Raw genomic sequence first — 25,301 nt, 5'->3', positions numbered from 1 at the left:
TTGCAAAATCTTTTCTAGAGGGAAAAAGTCAGCTGAAATGAATTGTGATGCAAAGAGTAAAAAATGTATTGCACAAAAGTAAATACATTTAATTTGGGATTATTCTCTCTAGTATATGATAATAAGGACGCGATCATAAGCAAATAGCCATGCTGACATGATTACTGAGGGGGAACATTCTGTCAAGAATGTCTGAGTTAGGGAGAAAACTCAATATTTCTATGATGTTGGGAATCAGTTCAGTTTCAACTATTACAGGTCTTTGACAAGAGGATCTTTGTGTTTTATAATTTACATGTGAAGTGTCCCCCAAAGACTCACATGTCAAAGGCTCACTCCCCACTGCAGCAGTGTTCAGAGGTGGGGCCTAAAGAAGGACTGGATCATGAAGGCTCTGACTCATGGATGGGTTAGTCCATTGGGCTCATGGGCTGAGGTGGGGGGATGGAGGAAGTAGGTCAATGGGTTGAAAGATGTATCCTTCTCTCTCTCTCTCTCTCTCTCTCTCTCTCTCTCTCTCTCTCTCTCATGCTATGAAGTAAAAAGCTTTCCTCCATATATCCTTCTGCTGTGATGTTTCTGCCTCACTACAGGCTTAAAAGCAGTAGAGCCAGCTTACTGGAACCTCTGAAACTGTAAACCCTAATAAACTTTTTCACAGTTAAGATGTTTTTCTCTAATGTTTTGGTCACAGAAATGCATAGCTGACTAACATATCATGCAAGGAAGGATTCAATATATTTTCCAATAGAAGATAAGATCAAAGAGCAAAATGGAAGTTACAACCTTTGAAGAACATTTTCTATAGATTGTGATAGCCTGTCTTCACAATTGAGCAATTATGTATGATGTAGGTAATGATCTTGATGAGGCATATAAACTAGATTAAACTTCTACAGGCAATTTTTGGAAGTAGAAAGTAAGGGTGTTTTGCTTTAGGATATGGCAAGTAGTAGATCACATAAGGAATCAGTTTCTCTGTTTAACTTTGTTCTTTGTTCCACTTTACTTGGCTTCCCTTGCTTAAGTTCTACAAAGATAATGATAGTACAAAAATGTGTAGTTTAAGTTAAATTTACTGTTGTTCTTTGCTAAAATCATTCCTTTCCTGGCATTCTCCCCTTTTGGTAATTCCTTTCTTTTTTCATCTGTGTTAGATAAACAATGGGGGCAGCGGCAGCGGTGGCAGCAGTGGTGATAACGGTGGTGGTGGTGATTGTTAATGATATTTCTTTAGATCACTATAATTTAAAGATATAAAACATGTGTCTCTTTTGTCCTCCTGGCAAAGTACATTTTATATTCAAGTGACCATTTGACTCTTTGTCACCGAAAGTGACACTTTTAGTCTTTTGAGAGTCTTGGTATAATGGCAAGCTTTTAAATGGCATTTTAGTGGGAAAAGATGTTCTGGGTATCAAAAACTACAGTTCTGTACAAATTATTACCCCAGATATCTACTCTTTACTTTTTAAATTCTCCAACACAAAACTTCCAGGGAAAAAACTAATCTGATTCACTTACCAATTTAATAAACCTATGCAAACCTGCAAAGGATTTACATCAACAAATTTGGTTCTTTCTAATCCCCACTGTCTTGGCGAAGAAAATGAACAGTGACTTATTCTGATGATTAGCTCAGATATATAGTGCCATATGTTTAGAGATTTTGAAACAGCTCATAGTTACATGTTTTTGTTCAGTTCTCTAAATTACAGAATAACAAGTTTTAGCTCCACATTTCATCTTGAGTCAGCACCACACACAGTTGTCCTTTCTTTCCTACCTCCTTCTCTTCTCTCTAACATGAAACACATTTGTCATGCATTTGCACTTTTGTAGTCATAAGAGTTCTTGACATGACACCAGCAGGGAATAGCAGTGACTGGTCTTTGCATACATAACCTGGATGATTATGATGAGTTTCAGATCTAGGTATCAGATAGAATGAAAGAGACTATATTGGCCATCAGTCTTGACAACTGGGCAGCAAGTGACCAATTGCCTGTAAGGCCCATTGTGGGTTCCATTATAATTGATGTAAGGTACTTTGAGTTTCTAGAAAATGTCTATAAATGAAGACATGGTGTACTGAAAACTGTAAAGAATGTGGATGATATAGCAAATCATATGTTTAGTGGCCTTAAGATCTGGTTGGGAATCAGCTCCATGCAAGATTTAGTAGCTGTAGGATCTCAGAGAATACACCAAATTCTCAAAATCTCAGTTTCCTGAATCATATATGAAGAATAATATTACTTTATGGGCAAGTTATGAAGATTATATATAATAATATGAGAAGTAAGTTTTAAACAACGTACGCAAATGTATAACTTTATAGTAAGTGGTTCAAGGACACTGAGATTTTGGAAAAAATAAAAAATTTTTAGCAACAGATTTGAGTATGATTTTTATATAAAGTACCATTATAGGTTCTGTGTGATCTTTGAGAAATTTTAAATAAAACTCACATAATACTTCCACTGATGACAGAAAAAGAGCAGATAAGCAAACATACACCTGCATGGTTCAAATATTGATGCATCTGTTCCAAAGCACTAAAACTAATTAGAAATTCTGTTTCATGACTGCAATTGGCCTTCAGAAAGATGGCCATCCATTAACACAGTTTGATAGTATAATGACAAGCAATTAGTTATAATTATTCTATTCTGGATAGAAATAATTGAAAATAGATGATTTCTCAAAGAATTGAAAAATAAATTGGCTAACTCAATTTTTAAAATTTGGTGACACATTCATTTTAGGCACCTGCTTTTGATGAATAAAGGATATAAAAATAAAATTATTTTTCTTGCTTTGGTTTTATTTTAGTTAGCTTTTCCCTACCCTTCCTTCACTCCCCTCACCTCAGAGAATGATAGTTTTCCATTTCCAATGTAATAAAATAAAAAATATCAGGGTACTTTCAAGAATCTGGAAACTGAGGAAAATTCTTTACAAGATGGGATTAATTATAATAATTTGATAAATTTGAAAAATTACATGAAAGTTGCAGAAGGGATATTATCAACTCAATATAAAGAAGAACTTCCTAAAGATAAGGATTTTGAGGTTTTCTAACAGTTCAATATATTCCAATGTGAATGGGAGAATTCTGTACTGCATATTGTAAAGTTGATAACAAGCATTCGTTGGGGTCAGTGAGGAGCTAGACTACAAGATATATGTTTTCTCTGTCCGCTAAATGAGCTTTTCTCAATGGAATTATTTTCTAATAGTGGAGTTATCTGCATTATGCATTTTCCCTACCATTCTTAATATTATTTAAATCAACTGTGAGGGAGAAAATGCCTTGAGATCTGAGCCATTCTTTATTGTGGCCTTAGTATACCTGTAGTAATACACTGTTGAGAAATAATGCAGTGATTTTTGTCAGCAATAAAGCTATATTTATGGAAATTTTAAGCATAGGTAACAAAAATGGCAAAAATCAAGTGAGTAGATATACTTTGAAATCACAGCAATGCCATTATTGAACATGTCACCGCTATTGACTGCTGAAACTCCCACCACTCCAATGAGTGGGGAAGACTAAATTTTAGGTCTGATGTTATTCAGTTCATAGACCTTCCTCTATTAAGTTGCCCTTTGGTATAGAGAAGCATCAGCAACTTAAGTCAACCCCTTTTGGCTACACTGTCTGAGAACCTGTACTTGTTCAGAATAGAGTATGAGACTGTAACATTGGCACAGGCTGCCTCTGAGGAATATTTATGTACACAGCAAGACTTATTAGTGAGCATAGCCATTCTTTCTCGGAGTTAAGTGCAGCAACCCAGCATTTCTAATCCTCTGTATATGAAACTCATGATTTTTCTTGTCAGAATGTTTTTGCCTGCAAGTAACAGAAAACCAAATTTAAACTAGCTTATACAATAAAACCCTTATTGGCTGTCATAACTCCCCAATTTTTCATGCCCTCTTAACTTCTCTTTCCAATTCTATTACCCTAATTAGGGTTTTTGGAAAATTTCATAAACTCTAGTAGATATATTCTTCCTGGTAATTCTGCCAACCATTAATGGTTTCCTACAATAGCCATTTATCCATCTACTCACTATTTTTTTGTTTTACTATGTTAATTCTGGAAGAGGAAGGCATGTCATTAAATAAGGCTTGTTGCAGTCCCTACATTTACAGTGTTGATTTGGGAGGTGAGGCTATGGTATAACAACATGAAATTCCAAAGACCAATAACACAGCTTTCCTCTTTCTCACTATATATCTTCTGGAGGACAACTGGCTCTTCTCCTCATAATAGTCACTGCAGGCCCTATACCAGTGGGGCACCTTTATTTGGGAAGCTTTCCCACTGCTGAGACACGAGGAGAGAAAATGTGACAAAATACAAACAGGTTCTCAAAATATCTGACTGCAAGGGACCTAAATCAAATTCACCTATATTTTGCTGATCAAAGCAAGTTGTTTGACATATCTGACTCAAGGAGTAGGGGATACTGCATATACAACTCTTTCAGAGAAGGCAAGTAGATATTGGTAAAGAGTAATGCAATCAGCCACATGACCTTAAAATTTAAAGCAGAGATTAGCAAACTGCACTCTGCCATATTTTTACAAGTAAAATTTTATTGGGACATAGCCACACCTATACATTTACATATCTTCTATGGCTGTTTTGTGCTACAATGCCTGAGGGAAGACTTTATGACAATGACTATATGGCCAACAAAACCTACAGTGTTTACTTACTCTCTGGTCCTTTATAGAAAGTATTTTCCTACTTTGATTAAAACTGCAATATTTAATCATGCATTTACTGCATCTATTAGCTTTTAGCAATAATGGTGATTGCTTTCTTTGTATACACATTGCATTAGGATATAATACATATTTTTGAAAAAATATTGGGTTTTGGTGATGCACAGTCTTCTGGTAGCTTCAAGATCCCATCCAGCATCTTTAAGTTTGGCAAGCAGGAGAACACTCTAAAGCAAAAATATAAAAAAATAAGTAACTGCATTGAAAAAAGCATTTTATTTCACTTATTCTTCATAAATTACTGGCCTTTGCCTATTTTTACAAGAAAGATGAGTGGCTCTCACTTTATTCTTTTCAGTGAAGTTAAAATAAAAAATATTATGGGTGTTCACTGAGCTGATGACCCTACTGTGGTTTGTCCTCTCAGGCATTAACAGGTCTTTCAGCAGATGGTCTGTATTGATCAGAGAAGACTGTATACAATCTGCTTTTATGAGAGAATTTAATTCAGTTTTTATAAGCTTATAAGGAAAAAAAAATCAATGCATGGATTTAGCCAACTAACCCTAAAAGAAAGATCATGACAAATCTACCCATTATAAAGTTAAAAGTTTTGAAAGAGAAATGGAGAAAGCAAAGAAAGTCCGTATTTTTTAGTGATAGCTGGAGGTACAAAAGAAGATGAAGAAAATAATATTGTGCTGAGTTATTTTCTCTGGACAGAAAGCACTTTTGAAGCTCATGTTCCACATTTAGCTATTTCCAGGTTCAGAAAGAGATCTGTCAGGTGGCTTCATTTAAACAGTGCCTAATACATAGCAGTCTTATAAAGCAGCATTGACTTTCAAGGGGACAGTTTTCTTAGATTTGAGAATTCTGACGGCTCAGGCCAGAGGAATCTGGCGTTCAAATTTGCTGGATGGATGAGATTGAAACTTTTCAGTAGACATGTTAAGTCAGCTAATAACGATCAGTCCTGACCACCTTAAAAATTTCCATTTCTGGCTGATTTTCTAAAAGCTAAATGCTTGCTGCACATTACCTTAATCCACACAACAACCCTATGAGGTCAACTACTATTCCCTATTTTAAGTAACTTATCCAAAATCATAAAGCCTGTAGGGGAAGAGTAAAGATGAAAATCTCAATTCTCCTGCTCCAGTGTCCAGATTTATGTGTAGCTAGCAGGAACTCTTAGTTACTCATCATTTTTGTTTTTAAAACATCAAGCCATGGTGATACAATATCAAACTGATTTCTAGAAAATGACCAGAGAATTTTTCCTGTGGGTGTCCCAGGAATTGTGGCTACCTTCATTACACACTGGGACTTACACTACAAGTTCTATCATTAAGTCCTTTCTCTTCTAAATTGTGCTATTTCCTTATTAGAGGATCTGACACAAAGGAGGAAGAAAAAAGCAGTTACAATTCTAGATGACAATGATCAAGAAAAACTATATTTAACATGATTCTGAGTGTGGCATAAAGGATCATTGTAGGTCTGGTCCAAATCCTCAGTACTGATACCCAGTAACAAAATGAATTCTGTCCCAGCCTTCAAAGAGTGGGTTATTGTCTTGGTAACTGAACCCAACTTAGGATGTACTTTGAACTTCAGCCTAGCTTCCCAGCATGAGTGGGTGCTTAAGTCTTTTCCTCATGCTTTAAAATTACTTCAAAGCAATTCTACACTACCTAAGTCAACATAACCTGGGTCTTTATAGTTTAAAAGCCAGTATATATCCATCTTGGACATGATCCAGTGGAGTTAATACTGGAAAAAGAGGAGAAACTCATTATACCCCTCATCTGTACATAACTTTATACCACATCATGAATTCTGAAGACAGAATTATTGCGAGACCACAAGGCATATCAAATTTCAGACAATCTTAACACTATTGTTGTAAGGCATTCTTTGAAAGGAGGCAAGTGACTGAGCTGGAGTCAAAATAATTTATAAAAACCCTCATATAAATTAATAAAATTGAAATACAATACTTTTAAATTTTCCTTATGTCTAGGAATGTACTTTCTTATGAATGATGTTGAAATGTAAGCCTTCTCTGACTGCAGGAAATATACTTTTAAACTTCAAAATTTTACCATGGTTAAATATTAGTTCAATATTAAAGCAATTCTGCCACCAGTTTTCACTATTGTATAAAAAATAATTTGAGAATTTATGTTCACAGACATGAAATGTAGCTTTCATACTACAGTCATAGGGGAGACAACAACAGTGATGAGATTTATACAGTAAAACAGAGATTAGAGGTTTTATTTGGGCAATTTTTCATTGTACATCAATAGTTGAAAATGGTAATATTATATAAGCCTCTTGAATATAGTTGCTATCATGGGAAAATGCCAATGTGAGGAAGAAAGGTGCCAAAAACGATGTCTTTTTATTGAAACTGCATGTAGACAAAGGACTAAAATAAGAGTGAAAATAGGCTGACCCTAGAGATGATCTGACTCTTTCTTTGTAAGATATGGTTATCTGAGATGAAATGACCTGAAGTCATGGGAGGAAATAAAAGTTTAGAACTTAGTGGCTTGTTTTGGTCCTTTTAATTACTTTAACTACACTAATAATGATGCTGAAAATTAGCTATAGATAAATAGGTGTATATAACTACTAATCCTGATTCAATCTTTGATTGAATTAAAATGCCTAGTGGATTAGAAAAGCACACTTCTGGGTGTATCTGAGTAGATTATAGAGGCATGACATTGGATACTATACATAGGACCTGGTTTATTCTCTCTGACACTCTTCCACTGTTCTGCTTCCCAAGCAACATGAACTCAGCAGGTTTGCTCCACCGTGCTCTTTGGCTATGATGTTTCTGCTTTGAAACCTGTGACCAGGGACTGAATCCTCCTAAACCATGAACCCAAGATACCATTGCTGGAACAAAATATCCAGCAATGGTATAGCTGACTGATACAGAAAACTGATACAGTACCTAAGTATATAGGTCATTTCTGAGAGCATAACTGATCTTGTGTTTCAGAAGCATTTGGAACTGGTTTGCAGGAGGAATTTGGAAAACTTTGGAGATGTGGGCTGGAGAAGCCCTAGAATGCCGTAAGAAGAGCTTAATGGGAAACTCTGGTCAGATCTCAAAATAATGAAATTGTGATAGGAATATAAACAGTAAAAGCAGGTTCAAGAGGATTCAGCTGGATGAGAACTCTATTGAGAATTGGACTAGAGGTCCTGCATGTTACACTCTGGCAAAAAAATTTGTCTATATTTTCTCCATGTTCTAAGAGTTTTGAAGACAAAGAGCAATAGAGTAATTAATCTGACAGAAAATTTCAAGGTAGCCAAATGTTCAGCCCAGTGTTCAGGCTGTGATATGGGTATGGTTGGCTGCTTTTAGTCAGATTTATAGTGAGAACTGGGGACAAAAATCAGAATAAAAAAACTTGAAAAACTTAAATTTGGGCCCAAATAGAACCACGTATAAATTGAGGCCAAAGGAAGTATGGTTCCTAGAGAGATTAGTGTTATTAAAAAGAAAATAAGTACTTGGTATAGGGGCAAGAAGAAAGATGCTTTGCCGGCATGATAGGCTCGTGGATGCAAAAGTGTAACCCTTTTATTTGATTTTTTGTGTGTGTGCGTGTGCTAGGAATCAAACTCAGGACCTTGCACTTGGCAGGCAGGCACAGCACCACTGAGCTACATCCCCGGCCCTAAATGTTTCATTTGAGATGAGAGTCCCTTGGATGCTTGCTTGAGAAGGGCCTCCCAAGGAACTGTTTTCCTGTGATTCATTTCACTGTGCTCAGCTAGCCAAGTACTCAGAAACCATTGCAGTTATGCTCAATGAGGTCTATCTACTGCTCCATTTGGTAGCTAACTGTGACATTGTCCACATGATGCTGGTTTTATTGGCATGGAGAATACAAGAGTTGCAGGGTTAGGGAAACCCACCCGGATTTCAAAGGAAGCCCTGGGTAGGCCAGAAAAGGAGTCCATGGGTGAACTCTAATCAATTATTGAAAGTAATTAAATAATTAATTAATAAGTAATTAAATTATTGTTATTTTCCTTTCTACCTTTTCTATGTTCAAAATTTTCTATATTGAGTTCTATATATCTGACTTAAAATATAGTATTTTAAATCTAAAAAGGCTCTTTTATATAAAGGAAAACTAAGAAGTACCCTTCGGAGAAGAAATGTGTATTAGGCAAATTAAGTTCAATACATTTTCCTGATAGATAATGCTTCTCAAAATTTTTGCCTTAAAATCATAATTGTACAAGATTGCAAATGGAGAAAATAATTCAAAATTTATCACTGGCACCATGCCATAAGAAAAAATTTCTTTATATATAACTTAGAATTTAATCCCATAAGAGAAACATAGGGTACTTCTTTAGGGGCCTTGGGTTACACAATGACATGTGGTAAATAATAATTGCTAACGATAACATGAGGCTACCTCTAGAGAGACTGAAGCACAGAGGCATCAGAAAAACAGGTTCAGTCTGAACCTACCCAGATTTCATTCCCATTTTTTCACATGCATTATTTTCATTTTCCTTGTTTCCTTCTTGTCCCTCTCCAAATGTACATTTGATACAGTTCTAATCATATCCTTGATAATTTTGACTTTTGCTATTTTTCACGTTATAAAATACAATATTTAGGAACATTTTTGTCCTAAGACAATTTTTAATTGGAAACACAGCCCAACTAGTTACTGCTGGTGTGCCCTCTCTCTACTCACTTCTGAAATCTGTTTTCTTTTTTATCAATCATGCGGTCACTTTTTAATGTATGTCCTGTTATTCTTTCAGTTTCTCAGAATCACTCCATCACAGATGGACCCAGGCAGTAGGATATGATGGGAGACAGGCATGGACCTAACTACCTGCTGGGCTCTGACACAAATTTTCTGGGTGAGGAGAGGAGACTATGAAGACATATTAATTGTTTTTCTTCCTGAAGATACTGACTTGGAAACTGTAACATTTGAATTGGAGTTGTGTAATTTTATATTGTATGTCCTATTTCAAAAGCAAATAAAAACCAAGAGTATCCATCTAGAGAACATTGAAACCAAGTCTTTTCATGACTGAGAGGTTGTTTTTTTTTAATAAAATGATAAAGATTTCAAAAGTCTGTTAATCTGAATCAAGTCAAATTCAAATACTCCAAGTAAATGATCTAGTTCATTGTTTCTAAATTATGCTATGGACGTATACTATCACCAAAATATTTCAGCTGTACATTCATTTCAATGTGTGTTAGAAAAACCTAGGTACACATCTTCAGTATGTAACTAAAAAGAGAACCATCTCTCCCAAAAATTCTCTAGATAAGTTGACATCAAGTGATACTGATTTTTAAAGAATTTATGGTGATATAATGTCTCTTTCTTTTCCTTTCTCTTCCACCCCCTCCTTTTATTTCTCTCTTTCATTTTTGGTAGTTTCTTATATGTAGTCCAGGCTGACCTTGAATTTGGCAATCCTGCCTCAGCTTCTTAAGTGCTAGGATTACAGGTATGTACCATCATGCCTGGCCTTAAAGTTTCCTTTGAAATGTTTTGTTTAGGTATTTTAAAATTAATTATTTCAAAAGATCAGAAGTAAATTCACATGCTGTACAAGTAATTTAAAGTTTCAAAAGGACTTTGCAAATGTAAAAAGTGGGCCTAGATGCCAGATGGATGCATCTGGTGAGTTTCACCAGATGCACTTCATATTCTGGTACACCCTCTGTTTGTCTACCTGAGATCCCCCTTCTGTCTCTTTCTGTAGCCCTAGATCAGAGATACTGTATTATTGCTCTAGAATTTCCCTTCCCATTTTGTCTAGCCTCCATTTCTGTCATCTCCTAATCCACTACTGAGGACCTCACTGTCTTTCACTGCTTTTAAAGCTCACTCTACCTACCAGTTCTGCCTTGTGAGGCAGACAGAAGCTCACCACAAAAAGTGTTCTGCCACAGACCTGAGCAGAAAAGCTGAGTATCTTTAATAGTAGCAATTTGGCATCTTTGACTGATCAATGAATGGGTCTAGGATAATTTTAAAACTTTTAGTTTTATTACTAACCCGATCACTACCTTCACTCCCACATTAGAATGGGACCCTGAAGCTAATACTCTTGTTGACTACCTTGTTGAGTCTTTGCTCATAGGTGTGCTGTAAGTACAGTTAGCTAAAAATTACTATCTTACAACTATAATAATATATGTAATGCAGTTGCATTTTCCAGTGTATAACACAAGAAAAATGACAAAATTTTCTGTTCATAGTTTCCATGATCACAATTACTCTCTAACAATCAGTGATAAAAATATTAATTTGGAAAGTAATAGATTTTTCCCTCTATGATGTGACATTTGTAAATATAACTTTATTTTTACTGTCTTGCCATCTATGCCCCTTTGGCAAAGGCATCACTTGTAAGACCTGACCCCATAATATGATACACAGTATGTATAGACAATGGTCACATATATTCAGATAGCAAAGTTTTAACTTTAACATGGTAACTAGATACCTTGGGAATCTTATGGTACTTAAATCCACCAGTGAATTGACAATTAACCAGAGTGTTTCCACTCGAATTAATCTTCTAAGAATCCTTCTAAAATTTTCAACTTGATAAGGGTCCCCCAAATCTTGAAATGAAATGTTCAAATTCTAAAGGTAAAAACAAATACAAATTTTAAAAGTCTGCTTTTGTCAATTATTGAAAGTAACTATTAATTTAAAATGCATTGTATATATTCTTTCAGCCAGTGGTTTTCATCTCTTTCTTTTTTTGCAATTCATGATACACATTCACCCAAAAACTCACAGTTATGTTGCAGGGATTCTCAATGTATGAGGAGGTAAAGGTCTGGTTCAGATTTACTTACTGGTACAAAAAGTTTTCAGATGGACATGAAGGGGAAAAGGACAAGACCCTCAAACTTATTCTGGCATTCTCTAGTGGTACACAGTGGAAGGGGAACATTTCTCTTTGAGACTCGCTAGCTTCACTGATCAGTTATCATTAACCTCTCAGAAATACTCAGAATTCTTATCTATAAAAATTTCAGAGTAAGTAGCATTATTTAAAAGATGAAAACTATTTAAAAGTTTTTAAAAGATGAAAACTATTTTGTTTTAGAGCAACTAGCAATACATACCTAAAAATGCATTTGCATATTTCCAACACAGTAGATAATTTATTTTTACTTTTAATATTAGTCAACTTGATGCAAAGAAAATTAAAATGACTCTTAGCAGTGACATTGCTCTTGAAAATACTATTCCTAAAGGTCAGCTGGACTTTCTTCCTCATATTTTACCACCAATTGCAGCCAGTAGAAACTATGAATAGAATGACAATCTTCTTTTAAAGATTTTGAGGCAAAATAGTTTGCTATTAAAAGAAATAAAGATAACTTTATTTTTAGAAAGACTGAGGTATTGATATTTTTCCACAGTATAAAAATTTGATACTTCAAATTCCACTTCCAAAATTATAAAAGGTCTTCATTTTAAAATAAAACTTAAGAAATGGTAAATTTATATCTATCATACATACATTAAATGTCACCTCCTCAGACTTTTTTTATTTACCATTATTTCACAATTAAGTCTTCTATGATAGTTTAGTGTTTGTTTATCCATTCTCTTAGAGTATAGCTAATGCAAGGTTAAGTTTTCTTTATTAGCAAGGCTCCATTGGCTTTTATGGTATGCTTTAAAATGAAGCTATAAAAAATAAATAAAATGAATGTAAATATCAAAATGACTCCCAGTAAGGAGAGTCATGGGGATGGAGGACAAGGCTTTATGTGTAGTGTTCATATTTTTAAAATAGCAGGTGTATGATAAAAAATTTTAAAGAGTAATATGTATCCATTTATTATATATAAATAAATTAATTTAGTTTTTTAAAAAAGAAAGCACTGTACTAGGACAAGATATTCTACTTTCATATCTTCTTCTAACAACTTGTGTAACCTTGGGCAAATTATTTCTTTCTAGACTTCCTTTTCCTCTTTAAAAGGATCCTCTCTGAAGCTCCTCCTGAATCCCTAGTTTTATAATTTATGACATACAAGATCATTCTGTGTGGCAAAGGAGGGACAAAGATATCCTAAAGGGAGCTCTCAAACCCATTTTCAATTATGATTTGATCACTCCACTCCGTTTTGTGAAGAAGTTGCGCTATTCGTTTACTTCTACCAATTCTTATCTTTCTCAGTTGTATCTTTGATCTTCTCTCCAAACATGACTTAACCTAGCTAGAGCTAGCAGCCTGGTGGTCACAGCCCCACTGCCTCACAGTGGGCAGGCCAACTGTTTCAATGCCAGTGGCTCAGCGGGCTTGATGGTTTTCAGCACAAATTTGATTTGTTGCAAGGTAGTTCTGTTCCGATCAGGGTGGCTGGCCTACGTGATCAAAACTTTTGCCCTGAGACATTATTCAAGGGATTCTAGATTGCATCATAAGCTTGTTCATATAGATTACTGTCCAAAATTTGACTTATTTTTTTAAATCTAAAGGAACAAATCCATTCTCAATTATTTTACACTTTTTCCCAAGAAATTTGGCAAACACTTGCAGAAAATAAAATTTAGAGTATATACAATATGTTGTGATGAAGAGAAAGATTAAAAAAGAGAAGCAACCCAAATGATGAATTTTAGAGAAAGCTCTGAAAAGATGCTGAAAGTTTTGGTACTTAGGCTGATAACTGCCCCATAACAAAAGTGGTGTCATGATTTATTCATTGAGGAATATAAGCTTTGTTTTAAAGTTCTCACCATGCAGTCTTCCCAGTTTTCTTGCAGCCATGTTTCCCATTTGGTTTTTTCAAGGATTCTTCTCTTTGGAGGCAAGGTACACCTTACCGGTCTGAGAAGCAATTCTTCTTCAGAAGGTCCTAGGCAAAATTACATGGTGAAATCTTGGAAGTAGGTTTGGAGTATAGAACTGGCATCTTCACTTGGTATTTAGCCAGTTTTGTGGAAGTTACCCTTGAGGAAAGAATGATTTCACCCATATTAAACCATATAGTGTGAGCAGTAACAAAATGTTCTAATCCATTGGAAGGGAGGTATGGGGCAGGGAAGGCCATGCCTTCCACCATATTCTCTACTTTCTAAGTGTTGAAAATTGTTTTTCTTGAAATCTTCTAAATAATTTTCTTCTCATCACTTCTAAACTAAATACAGTCAGCACTCTGTATCTGCAAGTTCTATACTTCTTGGTTGAATTTGTAGATGGATAGGGAAGACCAAGAATGGGCCTTTGGTTTGGATATACTAAATCTAATTCACAGGTGTAATAATAAGTATTTAAACCACCTAGTTTCCTTGTTTCTCCCAGTATTGCAGAAGCTTTGTTTGATGGGTGTACTCTCTCATCACAAGATGATTTACGCAAGACAGGAAATATTAATCAGATCAGCAACTTCATTTCTGTTTCATGTGTTTTGTTTTTCAAGAAGTTTAGAGGAAAGTGAATACAGTTATTAAAAGATTAGCAGGGTATTTAAATTATTCATGTTTGTGTTGTCAATGGTCATCTGTAGATAATTGAGATTTAGTTTTGGGTTAAATTTTCGCCTATATAGTCTAGGTAGGTGTGTAGCTCAGTAGTACAGCACTTGTCTAGCATGCAGAAAGCTCTGTGTCAAATCCTAACCAGTGCAAATACAAAAAAACAAATCTTACTTATCTGTGCCTTTTAAAATCCAGTTTAGCACATTACTGGAAGCATGTGCTAGTTAAAATATGTACTATCTATCATTTTATTAAACTCTGGGCTTATATTTTGAAGTTTACAGATAATTTGACAAATTTTCCAGAACTTGTAAAAGGAGAAAAGGGTTATTTCTGTTAACAGCAGGGAAAAAACAGCATGTAGAATTAACTTTTAACCCAATGTGAGTTATGTAGCCCAGGCAAATGAGAAAATTCGTGAATACAGTAACTTTAATCTTCAGGTAATCCTTTTTGTAAAGTTGTGAAGTCACTCCTGATTTTCTCTCTCTATTGCCCTTTAATTCAATGAGTTCCCTAATCCTTCAGTTTTCACCTTGAGAAGCTGACCCTTCCTTTCCAATGTTCAGAGCCTCACATCTTCTACATGAACTGCAATTGCTGTCTATGGGATCTCCCTCCCAGCATGCTTCTCTCCTCCAATTTAAACGATGCAAGTTGCCACCTGGCCTTCCTAAAAGAGCTTCTATTACAGGCCTCACATGCATACAACATCTCAGAAATGTCTTACTGCCTACAAATCCTATTGGTCAAGCAAGACCGTCCATCTATCCCAATCTCCATTTTCAAACTCTTTTCTGACCATTTTCCAACCTTATCCTCCAGATAAGTTTTATTCAAAATTGCCAGCATTAGGAAATACTGCAGCTTCTAGTCTAGAGTTGGATGTAAAACAATTGTACAGCTACAGATGACTAATTGTAATTTTCTGAGTTTCCGTTTTTCACTTGTGCAAAATACAGAGAAGGGATGAAAGAAGGACCCAATATGAGCTGAATTTGGGGACTTATAAAAACAGTGATTTCTACTACTTTTAGGCCAGCATATAAATTCATATTGCCGCAGGCCCTACAATCTTTATTGTGCTACCCAAGGCAAACTTCACTGTCTCATATTCTCAACCAGGTCTATGAAAATAATCTTGCAATAAATTATTTTAATTCCCTTCCAACACCAACATATTTTATGTGTAAGTGCCATACCTGATATATTTGTATTCATTTTCCTCACTGTAATTTTCTGGTATGTACGACTCCCCTCATTTAACAGGTAAAGAACACACATACAAAAAAATACAGAGAAACAACACTTAAGAACAAACTTTGCTTTTGTGGTCTGCATGTCTGGACTATGATAGGAAATAACGAGTACATTTGTGAATAATTTAAGGAAAGCAGTAAGAGAACAGTCCAGTATTTCATTATTTTGTTACAAACATTAGGTTTTTCACCAGGGGGCAGTGGAGGCCAAGCTGTTACCTACTATTAAAGGATTTTTCTCATAATGAACTACATTGTTGCCATCCGAAATCCTTTGACCGTCAGTGTGACAGGGTCAACCAATTTACAAATAAAATATCCTCAAATAGGAAAAATTCCTTATAGATGAAGATGAGTTGAGTTAAAAATCATGAAGGGGAAAAGTAGAGCAATCATCTAATTGGCTAGGGATACTTTTGAGATGTATTGTCTTTAACTTACCCTCACTCCCAATTTAGTAGCTTTCTCTGCGTGTGAGATACCTCAGTGTTATTAAACCTGTCCTGTATCGTTTGTTTGAGTGCCATTGATTCTTTGCACTTTTAATTATTTTTCTTTACCATAGCTTTCAGAGATTTATTTGATGTTGCAAGCCGAAGGTCACTTCCGCTGTGGGAAGTTATATTAAATTGGATTTGTATTTTTGCCCAGGCTTAGTTGGAAATATAGCTTAGGAATTAAGAACTACAGACTGTAATACTTGACAGTCCAGGGTTTTGGGGTTTCACCTGCTACATCTGAGCTTATTCTTTGTCCCCTGGCTGGATTTATAACTTGTAACAGCAGTCACTGAATTAATTTGCTGTAAGTTTTTCAAACGAATAATGTATCCTTTAAAAGAATTCTGCCACCAATTTGCTCTTTTGCTCATTTAATTGAGAGTAGCTAAACTGGTCTTAATCAGGCAATCAAACCCTTGGGAAATTGCTGTTTATCACACACAAGATCACCTTCCCTTTCTTACAAACTCCATCTGTAAGTACAATTTGGAAATTGAGAGCAACGGAAATAGTTTTCATGAGTGCTACAGGATCTAATCTAGAAGGAGGATGATTCTTATCAGAATGCTTTCCAAAGCACTTGTTTTTCATCTCATAACAAACTAAACTAAATTAAGTTCAATGAAGATGGGACATCTATTTTCTCTATAGTTTAAGGTGATAGGATTTTCTAGTGTTTTCCTTCTCATAGATCATGCTCTGTTCCTTTTATGATGAGTTGCTTAGGAGAGATTGGTCACTGCTAATCATCTATGCAAGGGAAATGTTCCATTCTCGCCACAGCACAATGATGCCCTCTGTATGAATGGTCACGGTGGTCATTGTGTGGGAGCAGTTTTGCTGAGAGATAACCATAGCACATGATCTGGCCACTTAAATAAAGTGTGGGGGAAACCAGTGGACCCTCTTCACACTGCTAATTTTCAGCTTACCCTTACATTTTATTCTCATCATCTCCAGTTTCTGTAGTTTCTGTATATATACATATTATCACCCTAAGTGATGGCAAACCTCCTAGGGATGAGTGCCCGAACTGCCACCCAAAACCCACTTATTTATTCCAAAGTACCAACACTGCAATTAAACTTGAATATTGGGCTTCTATTTAGCAACAACAACTCATACATTAACATCTTTTGTCTTAAAAGAAAAACACCACACATGCCATAGGTTTGCCACCAATGCTCTAGCCTCAACCCTCCTCGTGTACTCAGCGTACAATTTCTTTTCTCCCCATCACATGCCCCACACACATACACATACACCAGCATCCTTATTTTATCACTCCTGTGGCAGTCAATTCATATTCTTTTTCTTTTCCTTAACTCACTTAAATTAGCATCTCTCCTAGTATAGCCCTCATCTGCAAAAAACTTTTCTGCAATATTTCCCAAAAATGCATGTTCTGGAGCCCTATCTTCTACTAACTACCTCAGATTCTTTGCTTGCATGGACTTGGAATCTGAATTTTTCACATGCCTACTCTTTAAGAACCAAATTGAAACCCATCATTTTAGCCCATAATATAGCTTTTCTTCCTTTTGATGAAGAATTCCTTACAAATGTTACACATCTGGCTTCTAGTTCTCTGGTGTATTTCCTTCTGAATATCATAAAACTCTTCCCTCTTTGAAAAAATACTGCCTCTAAGGTCAGAAAAGGACAATTCTAACTTATCTCTGTTAGTACTATTTACTAACATTTTAAAAATAAGTATCAGTGCTTAGCTGCTCATAGAGTTGAGTTAAACATAAGAACATATTTTACTCAAAATTTAAGAAAATCATGTTATTTCAATCCTCTTTTGCTCAATGACTTTGATCAAAGGAAGACAGGTCTGATTTAGGTAATGCCACTGAGAGAGAAAAATGGGCAGATGAATATATCTAAACTGATATTTTATAAATCAATATTGTGATTATACAAGCTATAGTATTATTGCAAACCTTCAAATACTGGATGAAAGAGTGCCAAGGTATTTCATATTTTATAACTAAGCAGAAATTGTGTCATCTTATTTCACTGGCTTTTGGAGATACAGAAAAGACCTAAATGATTTCTCCATGTTCTAAGAGTTTATAATCTACTGAAAATATGAGGTCAAAGACCTTAGAAACTAAAGTGTTCATGTCAAAGTCAAGGAAAAGGTGATTATTCTGGCTACAAAATGAGCCAATTCACCTTTAATCTGTGTTCTTGTTCTATCTGGGGCCTCAACCAACTAGATGGTGCCACATACACAAGGTGAGGGAAGGTCTTCCTTACTTAGCTTTTGATTCAGCAGGTCAAATAAAGATTTGTGGCAGCCAGCATACAATGAGGACCTCGGGCACTTGGAGCCCCACTCAGTCCTGCCCCCTGCCCCCTAATGACCAGTTTAGCCTGCCCACCCCAACACCTCTGGGCCTTCTGGCTGTGTTGCTACCTGATTCCATACTAGAGAGGCACAGGGGGTCATAAAGGACATTGTCCTGAGCTCCAGAAGATAGAGCAGAAGTGAACAACAGAAAGAGGGCATCTCTCAGGTTCCTTGATGAAAACTGAAGCCCACTGGAAAAGTGAGGTGAATCTCTGCAATAAAGGCACACCAAGACCACTACACTTGGTAAATTGAAGGGATCATCACCTCCCATTGGAACCTAGACTATCTTCAGGGGAAGGGCATCTGGAACTTGCAGTAGAACCTTGCAGAGTTCAACCCTGCAGGAGGATAGGGAGCTCAGCTTGGGAATTGTAGCCAGAAATCTGCCTGAATCTCATGGGTCTGCTACTGGCTTGCTGAGACTCATTGACTTATATCTGCACACTGCTGCCCATGTTGTCTATTGTGACAGCAGAGAATACCCTGAAGGAGGCCCTTCATTTTTACTTTTTACTTATTCTTTGCAAAAAAATTTTTGCTCTTATTTTTAATTTTTACTTTTTTTCTACTCTTCAAATTTTTATTTTTCTTTTCTTTTTTTCTCTTTTCTTTCTTGGTCTTTCTCACTCTTTCTCTTGCTGTCCCACATTGTTCTTCATCTCCCTTTTTGTTTCTGTTCTGATCCCTAATTCGGCTTTCTTCTTTATTTTTCTTTTCTTCTCTTTTTTCTTCTCTTGATTGTCATCAGTTAGAAAGGAAAGTAAATACAGTTTCTAGCCTCCCTATTGCTCTTAGGTTGCTCTGTTCTCATCTTTGTTCTTTCATTCTGTCTTTTCCTCTTGCCTTCAACAGTTTCTTAGAGTTTGCATTATCTTCCTGTGTCCTCTGGCCTCACTGCTAACCTTTCCCTGTCCTTCTACCTATCTATCCCTCCCTGCCCAGCTCCTTTTAACTCCCCATCCTGAAGGGTAAAGTTGCTATATTGAAGAGTTTATTCACTATAAACATATGTTTGCTTGGTCCTTGATCTTGATCTAATTCACACAGTTGTAGGTGATAGATTAATAGCTACCACAAATTGTCATTTTCTAAGAGGTAATTGATGCTATTGGGTTGCTGATTGTATCACTTGGGCCAAGGTGTTGTGATTGATCTAATCAGTTGTCCTTTCTGGTATAATGAAAATGAGATAGCCTTAGAGCCATTAGAGACTCAAAACCTAAAGACCAGCTATATCTGGAAAAGACCTCTGAAAAGCAATCATTCCGTAAGGGTTCTAGATACAAGCAACAAAGATACGTACAATAAGCAATTCTGAAGTGTCAACCTAGGGATTAAACCAAGGACAGTACCAAAAACAAAAATGAAAAGACATTTAAGCAAGGCACAAACTCGGACTTCCACCCCACCAAGGATAAATTCTGGGAGAGACAAGGTGGAAAAGTCTGATAATCAACCACCTGGACACCCTGAACTGATAGCACAGGAAGTCACAAAACTGATGAATGAGGCTCTAGAAAAATTCAAAGCAGAAATAATCTTTCAGATAACTACAGAGATGATGAGCAGAGTGAAACACATGATTAGAGGCTCTAGAACAGAAACAGATAAAAAAATAGATGAGCTCAAAACCATGCTGGAAGCCATGAATACTCAGCATAAGAAAGAAATGGAAACCATGATTGCCCAACATAAGAAAGAAATGGAATCTATGAAACAGATTCAAACAGATATCCAGGAGATTAAAAACTCCATTGAAAGTATTCACAGCATATTGAGCAATTGTGAAGATAGAATATCACATATAGAAGACAGGATCGCAGTTAAGGACCATGAAAACAGAGATTTCTTAAAAATAATAAGGGATTACATGAAATCAATCCAGCAGCTGCTAGATGATGCAAAGAAGAATAACATAAGACTGATAGGAGTAAAAAAAAAAAAAGAAGAAGAAAGTACAAATGACATTAAAAAACTGTTCACAGAAGTAACAGTAGAAAAGTTCCCAGAGGTAGAGAATTTGACATACAGATAAGTGAGGCATATAGAACTCCAACTAGCCACAATCAAAAAAAAGCTATACCTACACATATAGTAGTCAAGATCCCAGAAATGCAACAGAAGAACAAAATCCTACAAGTAGTTAGGGAAAAGAAACAAATCAAATACAAAGAAAAGCCCATCAGAGTCACAGCAGACTCCTCAACACAAACCCTCAAGTTAAGGAGAGCCTGGAATAAAGCATTTCAAGCCCTAAAAGAAAATAACTTCCAACCTAGTCTGTTGTATTTTGCAAAATTATCTTTCAAAATTGATGGGGAAATTAGATACTTTCATAACAAAGAACACCTGAGAAATTTCAGCACTCCAAACAATTCTAAACAATATCCTAGAAAAAGACAATGAAGGTCACAACTCCATGAGGCTCAACAGAGTGAAGCGACCAGGCAAGACAAGAAACTAAAGGAAAAGGGGAAAAATAAAAAATAAAAGAGCCAACAACAGTAAAACATCATGACAAGGATGAGTCAATATTTATCAATTATAACCATCAATGTTAATGGCCTCAATTCACAAACCAAAAGAAACAGATTGGCAGAATGGATTAAGAAGAAAAAGAAGCAAAATCCAACAATATGCTGTATACAAGAAAGACACCTAATTAAAAAAGACATTCACAGAATGAAAGTAAAAGGATGGAAAACAGTTCTACATGTGACAGGAACCCTGAAAAAAAAGTGGGGGTAGCAATCTTATTTGCAGACAAAGTAGATTTCAAACCAAAATTAATTAACAGAGACAAAGATGGTTACTACATCCTTGTGAAGGGAACAATCCAAGAGGAAGAGATGACAATCCTAAATATATATGCACCAAATACAAATGCCCCCAACTATACAAAACAAATATTAATGGACTTGAAAAACCAAATAAGCACTAATTACAGTTGTAGTGGGGAACCTCAATACTCCACTGTCACAAATACACAAGTCATCTAGACAAAAAATCAACAACAAAATTCTAGAACTGAACCAAGCTTTTGAACAAATGGACTTAATAGATGCCTACAGAGTGTTCCACCCCACAAAATCAGAATATACATTCTTTTTGGCTGCACACGGGTCGTTCTCCAAAATAGACCACATGCTAGCTCATAGGACATGTTTAAGTAAATGTAAAAGAAGTGAAGTTGCCCCATGTATGTTATCACACCATAATGCAATAAAATTGGAGATCAATAGCATAAGAAACTACAAAACCCACATAAACATATGGAAATTGAATAACACTCTCCTGAACAACCAATGGGTCACAGAGGAAATTAAAAAAAGAAAACTAGACAGTTTCTACAAGAAAATGATAATGCCAGTATAACATACAGGAATCTATGGGACACAATGAAAGCAGTTCTACGAGGGAAATTCATAGCAGTGAATGCCCATATTAGGAGAACAGAGAGAGCTCAAATAAACAACCTAATGCTGAAGCTAAAGCTCCTAGAAAAAGAAGAGCATGACAAACCCAAAGCTGATACAAGAGAGGAAATCATAAAGATCAGAGCAAAAATCAATGGAGTGGACACTATAAGAATGATACAAAAATCAATGAATCAAAGAGTTGTTTTTTCAAAAGAATAAAGAAAATCAATAAACCTTTAGCTGATCTTATCAAAAAAAAAGGAAAGAAAAGTCTCAAATCCATGGAATTAAGAATGAAAAAGGTGAAATCACAACAGTTCCAGCAAAAATCCAGAGGATCATCAATACCTACTTCAAGAACCTGTACTCTTACAAAATGGAAAACATAGAAGAAATGGGCAGATTCCTAGATACATACAAATTGCCCAAGTTAAATGAAGAAGATATAAAAATTCTAAACACTCCAATTACAATGAATGAAATTGAAAATGTAATAAAAAATTTACCAACAAAGAAAAGCCCAGGTCCTGATGGCTTCACTGCTGAATTTACAAGACATTTAAAGAAGAATTACTAACATTACTCTTTAAACTAATCAATGAAATTGAAAGGGAAGCAATACTTCCAAATTCATTCCTGGAAGCAAGTGTTATTTTTATTTCAAAACCAGGGAAAAACTCAACGAAAAAAGACAACTACAGGCCAATCTTCCTAACAAACATAGATGCAAAAATCCTGAATAAGATACTGGCAAACAAAATACAGAGGGTCATCAAGAAGATCATACAGCCTGACCAAGTCAGATTTATCCCAAGGATGCAAGGATGATTCAACATACCTAAATCAATAAATATAATACACTGTATTAATAGAGCCAAGGGCAAAAACCATATGATCATCTCCATAGATGCAGAAAAAGCGTTCAACAAAATCCAACACCCATTTATGATAAAAATCCTAGAGAAAATTGGAATAGAAGGTCTTTATCTCAACCTGATTAAAGCTATCTATGAAAAAAACCCACCCAATATCATACTAAATGGTCAAAAACTGAAAACTTTAATGCTAAAATAAGAAACAAGACAAGGATGCCCACTCTCGCCACTCCTGTTCAATATAGTTCCATAAATATTAGCCACAGCAATTAGACAAGGGAAAGAAATAAAAGGAGTAAAGATAGGAAAGGAAGAAGTTAAACTGTCATTATTTGCTGACGATATGATACTTTACATAGAAGACCCAAAAAACTCTGCCAAAAGACTTTAGACTTAATTGAAAGATTCAGTAGAATAGCTGGATTCAAGGTCAACAGTCAAAACACAATAGCCTTCTTATACACAAATAACAGACTCATTGAGAGAGAAATTAGAGAAACAATTCCTTTTACAATAGCATCCAAAAAAGTGAGATATCTAGGAATCAATCTAACAAAGGAAGCAAAAGACCTCTACACTGAAAACTACATCACTCTGAAAAAAAAGATCACAGAGGATATGAGAAAATGGAAAGACATCCTTTGCTCCTGGGTAGGAAAAACCAATATAGTGAAAATGGTCATTCTTCCAAATCTGCTATATAGATTTAATGCAATGCCAATTGAAATTCCAATATATTTCACAGAACTGGAGAAAACAATACAAAAATTCATTTGGGACTAGAAGAGACCTGTAATAGTAAAAGCAATTCTAGGCAACAGAGACATGGCAGGAGATATCACAATCCCCAACTTGAAACTATACTACAAAGCCATGGTGATAAAAACAGCATGGTAATTGCAAAGAAACAGACCAGAGGATCAGTGGAATAGATTAGAAGATGCAGAAACAATTACAGACATACTCAGCCACCTCATCTTTGACAAAGGAGCCAACTACCCTCACTGGAGGAAAGATAGCCTCTTTAATAAATGGTGTTGGAAAAACTGGATTTCAATGTGCCAAGGATTAAAACTAGACCCATATCTATCACCATGCACTAAACTAAGATCAAAGTGGATTAAAGATCTAAATACTAAAATGGAAACACTAAACTTACTGGAAGATAAGTCAGGTAGAAATCTTGAAGACATTGGCATAGGAAAAGACTTTATGAATAAAACCTCAGTAGCACAGGAACTAGCAAAAAGAATCAACAACTGGCATTTCATCTTATTAAAAAGCTTCTGCAGTGCAAGTGAAACTGCCAACAGAGCTAAGAGACAACCTACAATGTGGGGAAAAATTGTTACCAGCCATACCTCAGACAAAGGACTACTATCTAGAATATATAAAGAACTTAAAAAAATCAGACCCCCCAAAAATTAGAAGATCCAATTCAAAAATGGGCATCTGAAATGAACAGGCATTTCTCAGACAAAGAAGTAAAAGCAGCAAATAAACATATGAAAAATGCTCAACATCACTGGTCATTCGAGAGATGCAGATGAAAACAACACTAAGATTCCACCTCACTCCAGAAAGAATGGCTGCTATCCAGAAATCAAACAATAACAAATGCTGGCAGGGGTGTGGAGAGAAAGGAACCCTTCTCCATTGTTGGTGGGAGTGCAGACTGATGCAACCACTGTGGAAATCACTATGGAGGTACCTCAAAGAACTAGGACTAGAGGTACCATTTGACCCAGCTTTTTCCCTGCTGGGTATTTTCCCAAAAGAATTAAAAGGATCATAGCACAGCGATATATGTGCACCCATGTTTATAGCAGCACAGTTTGTAATAGTGAAAGCTTGGAAACAGCCCAAGTGCCCATAAACTGGAAACTGGATAAAGAAGATGTATTTTTTTAATAAAGTGGAGTACTACTCAGCCATAAAGAATGAGAAACTAGAGACATTTATAACTATAAGGACGCATATTTAGGACATACTCTTAGGTGAAGTAAATAGGACACACGTGTAAATACCGAATAGTTTGTCTGGTGTGAGAAACTGAAAATATAAACAGAGATTAAAATGATTAAAATGAATAATTGATATTTTGAAATAGGAAGAAAAGATCCAAAGGAGTAGGGGATGTGGGAGAGGAAGGGGAAAGAAAAGAATGGAAAGGAACATTTATGAGAAAAGAAAAAAATTCAAAGCCTTTGTACATAGGGAAGGGTGGAGGGAGTGAAGGGAATACAGGGAATGGGGAATAAATAAGAACCAAGATGCATCATGTACGGGTACCAGTACCCAATGATAAGTGTAAACATACTGCATACATAAAATGTATCAATAAAAGAATTTAAGAAAAAAAAATGTTTTTTGTTACCCCATGTAGACTGGCATCATCTAATATGTGGAGGGCTCAGAGAGGAAAAAAAAGGTGTAGGGTGAATTCACTCTCTCTTTTGGAGCTGGGGCACCCATCTCCTGCTGCCTTTGAAAATCAGAACTGCAGGGGCCCTGGCTTTTAGAGGCAGGACATATACAAGTAGACTCCTGGGTTGTTTAGCCTCTGGCCTTATACTGAGAATTACATCATCCACTCCTCTGGAT

The 25,301-nt window shown here is 35.7% G+C and overlaps 1 protein-coding gene across 2 annotated transcripts in view; it reads right to left on the bottom strand.

Moving 5' to 3' along the window:
* Positions 1-3,069: 3,069 nt before the first annotated feature.
* Positions 3,070-25,301, bottom strand: part of LOC101716644 (uncharacterized) — a 38,088-nt gene continuing 15,856 nt past the window's right edge. For both annotated transcript variants that reach the window (XM_087185969.1, XM_087185970.1), the window contains exons 5-7: positions 13,542-13,660; positions 11,278-11,420; positions 3,070-4,970 (exon numbers count right to left, since the gene is read on the bottom strand). In XM_087185969.1, coding sequence (XP_087042095.1) covers positions 4,859-4,970; positions 11,278-11,420; positions 13,542-13,660 — 374 coding nt within the window. In that variant the 3' untranslated portion in view covers positions 3,070-4,858. The remainder of the gene's footprint in view (positions 4,971-11,277; positions 11,421-13,541; positions 13,661-25,301) is intronic.

This window comes from Heterocephalus glaber, unplaced genomic scaffold (assembly GCF_053883595.1).
Source record: "Heterocephalus glaber isolate CG9 unplaced genomic scaffold, H.glaber_assembly_v1.0 deba00001504, whole genome shotgun sequence".
Lineage (NCBI taxonomy): Eukaryota > Metazoa > Chordata > Mammalia > Rodentia > Bathyergidae > Heterocephalus > Heterocephalus glaber.
The sequence above is the reverse complement of the archived record's forward strand: the minus strand, read 5'-3'. Positions and strand labels throughout refer to the sequence as shown.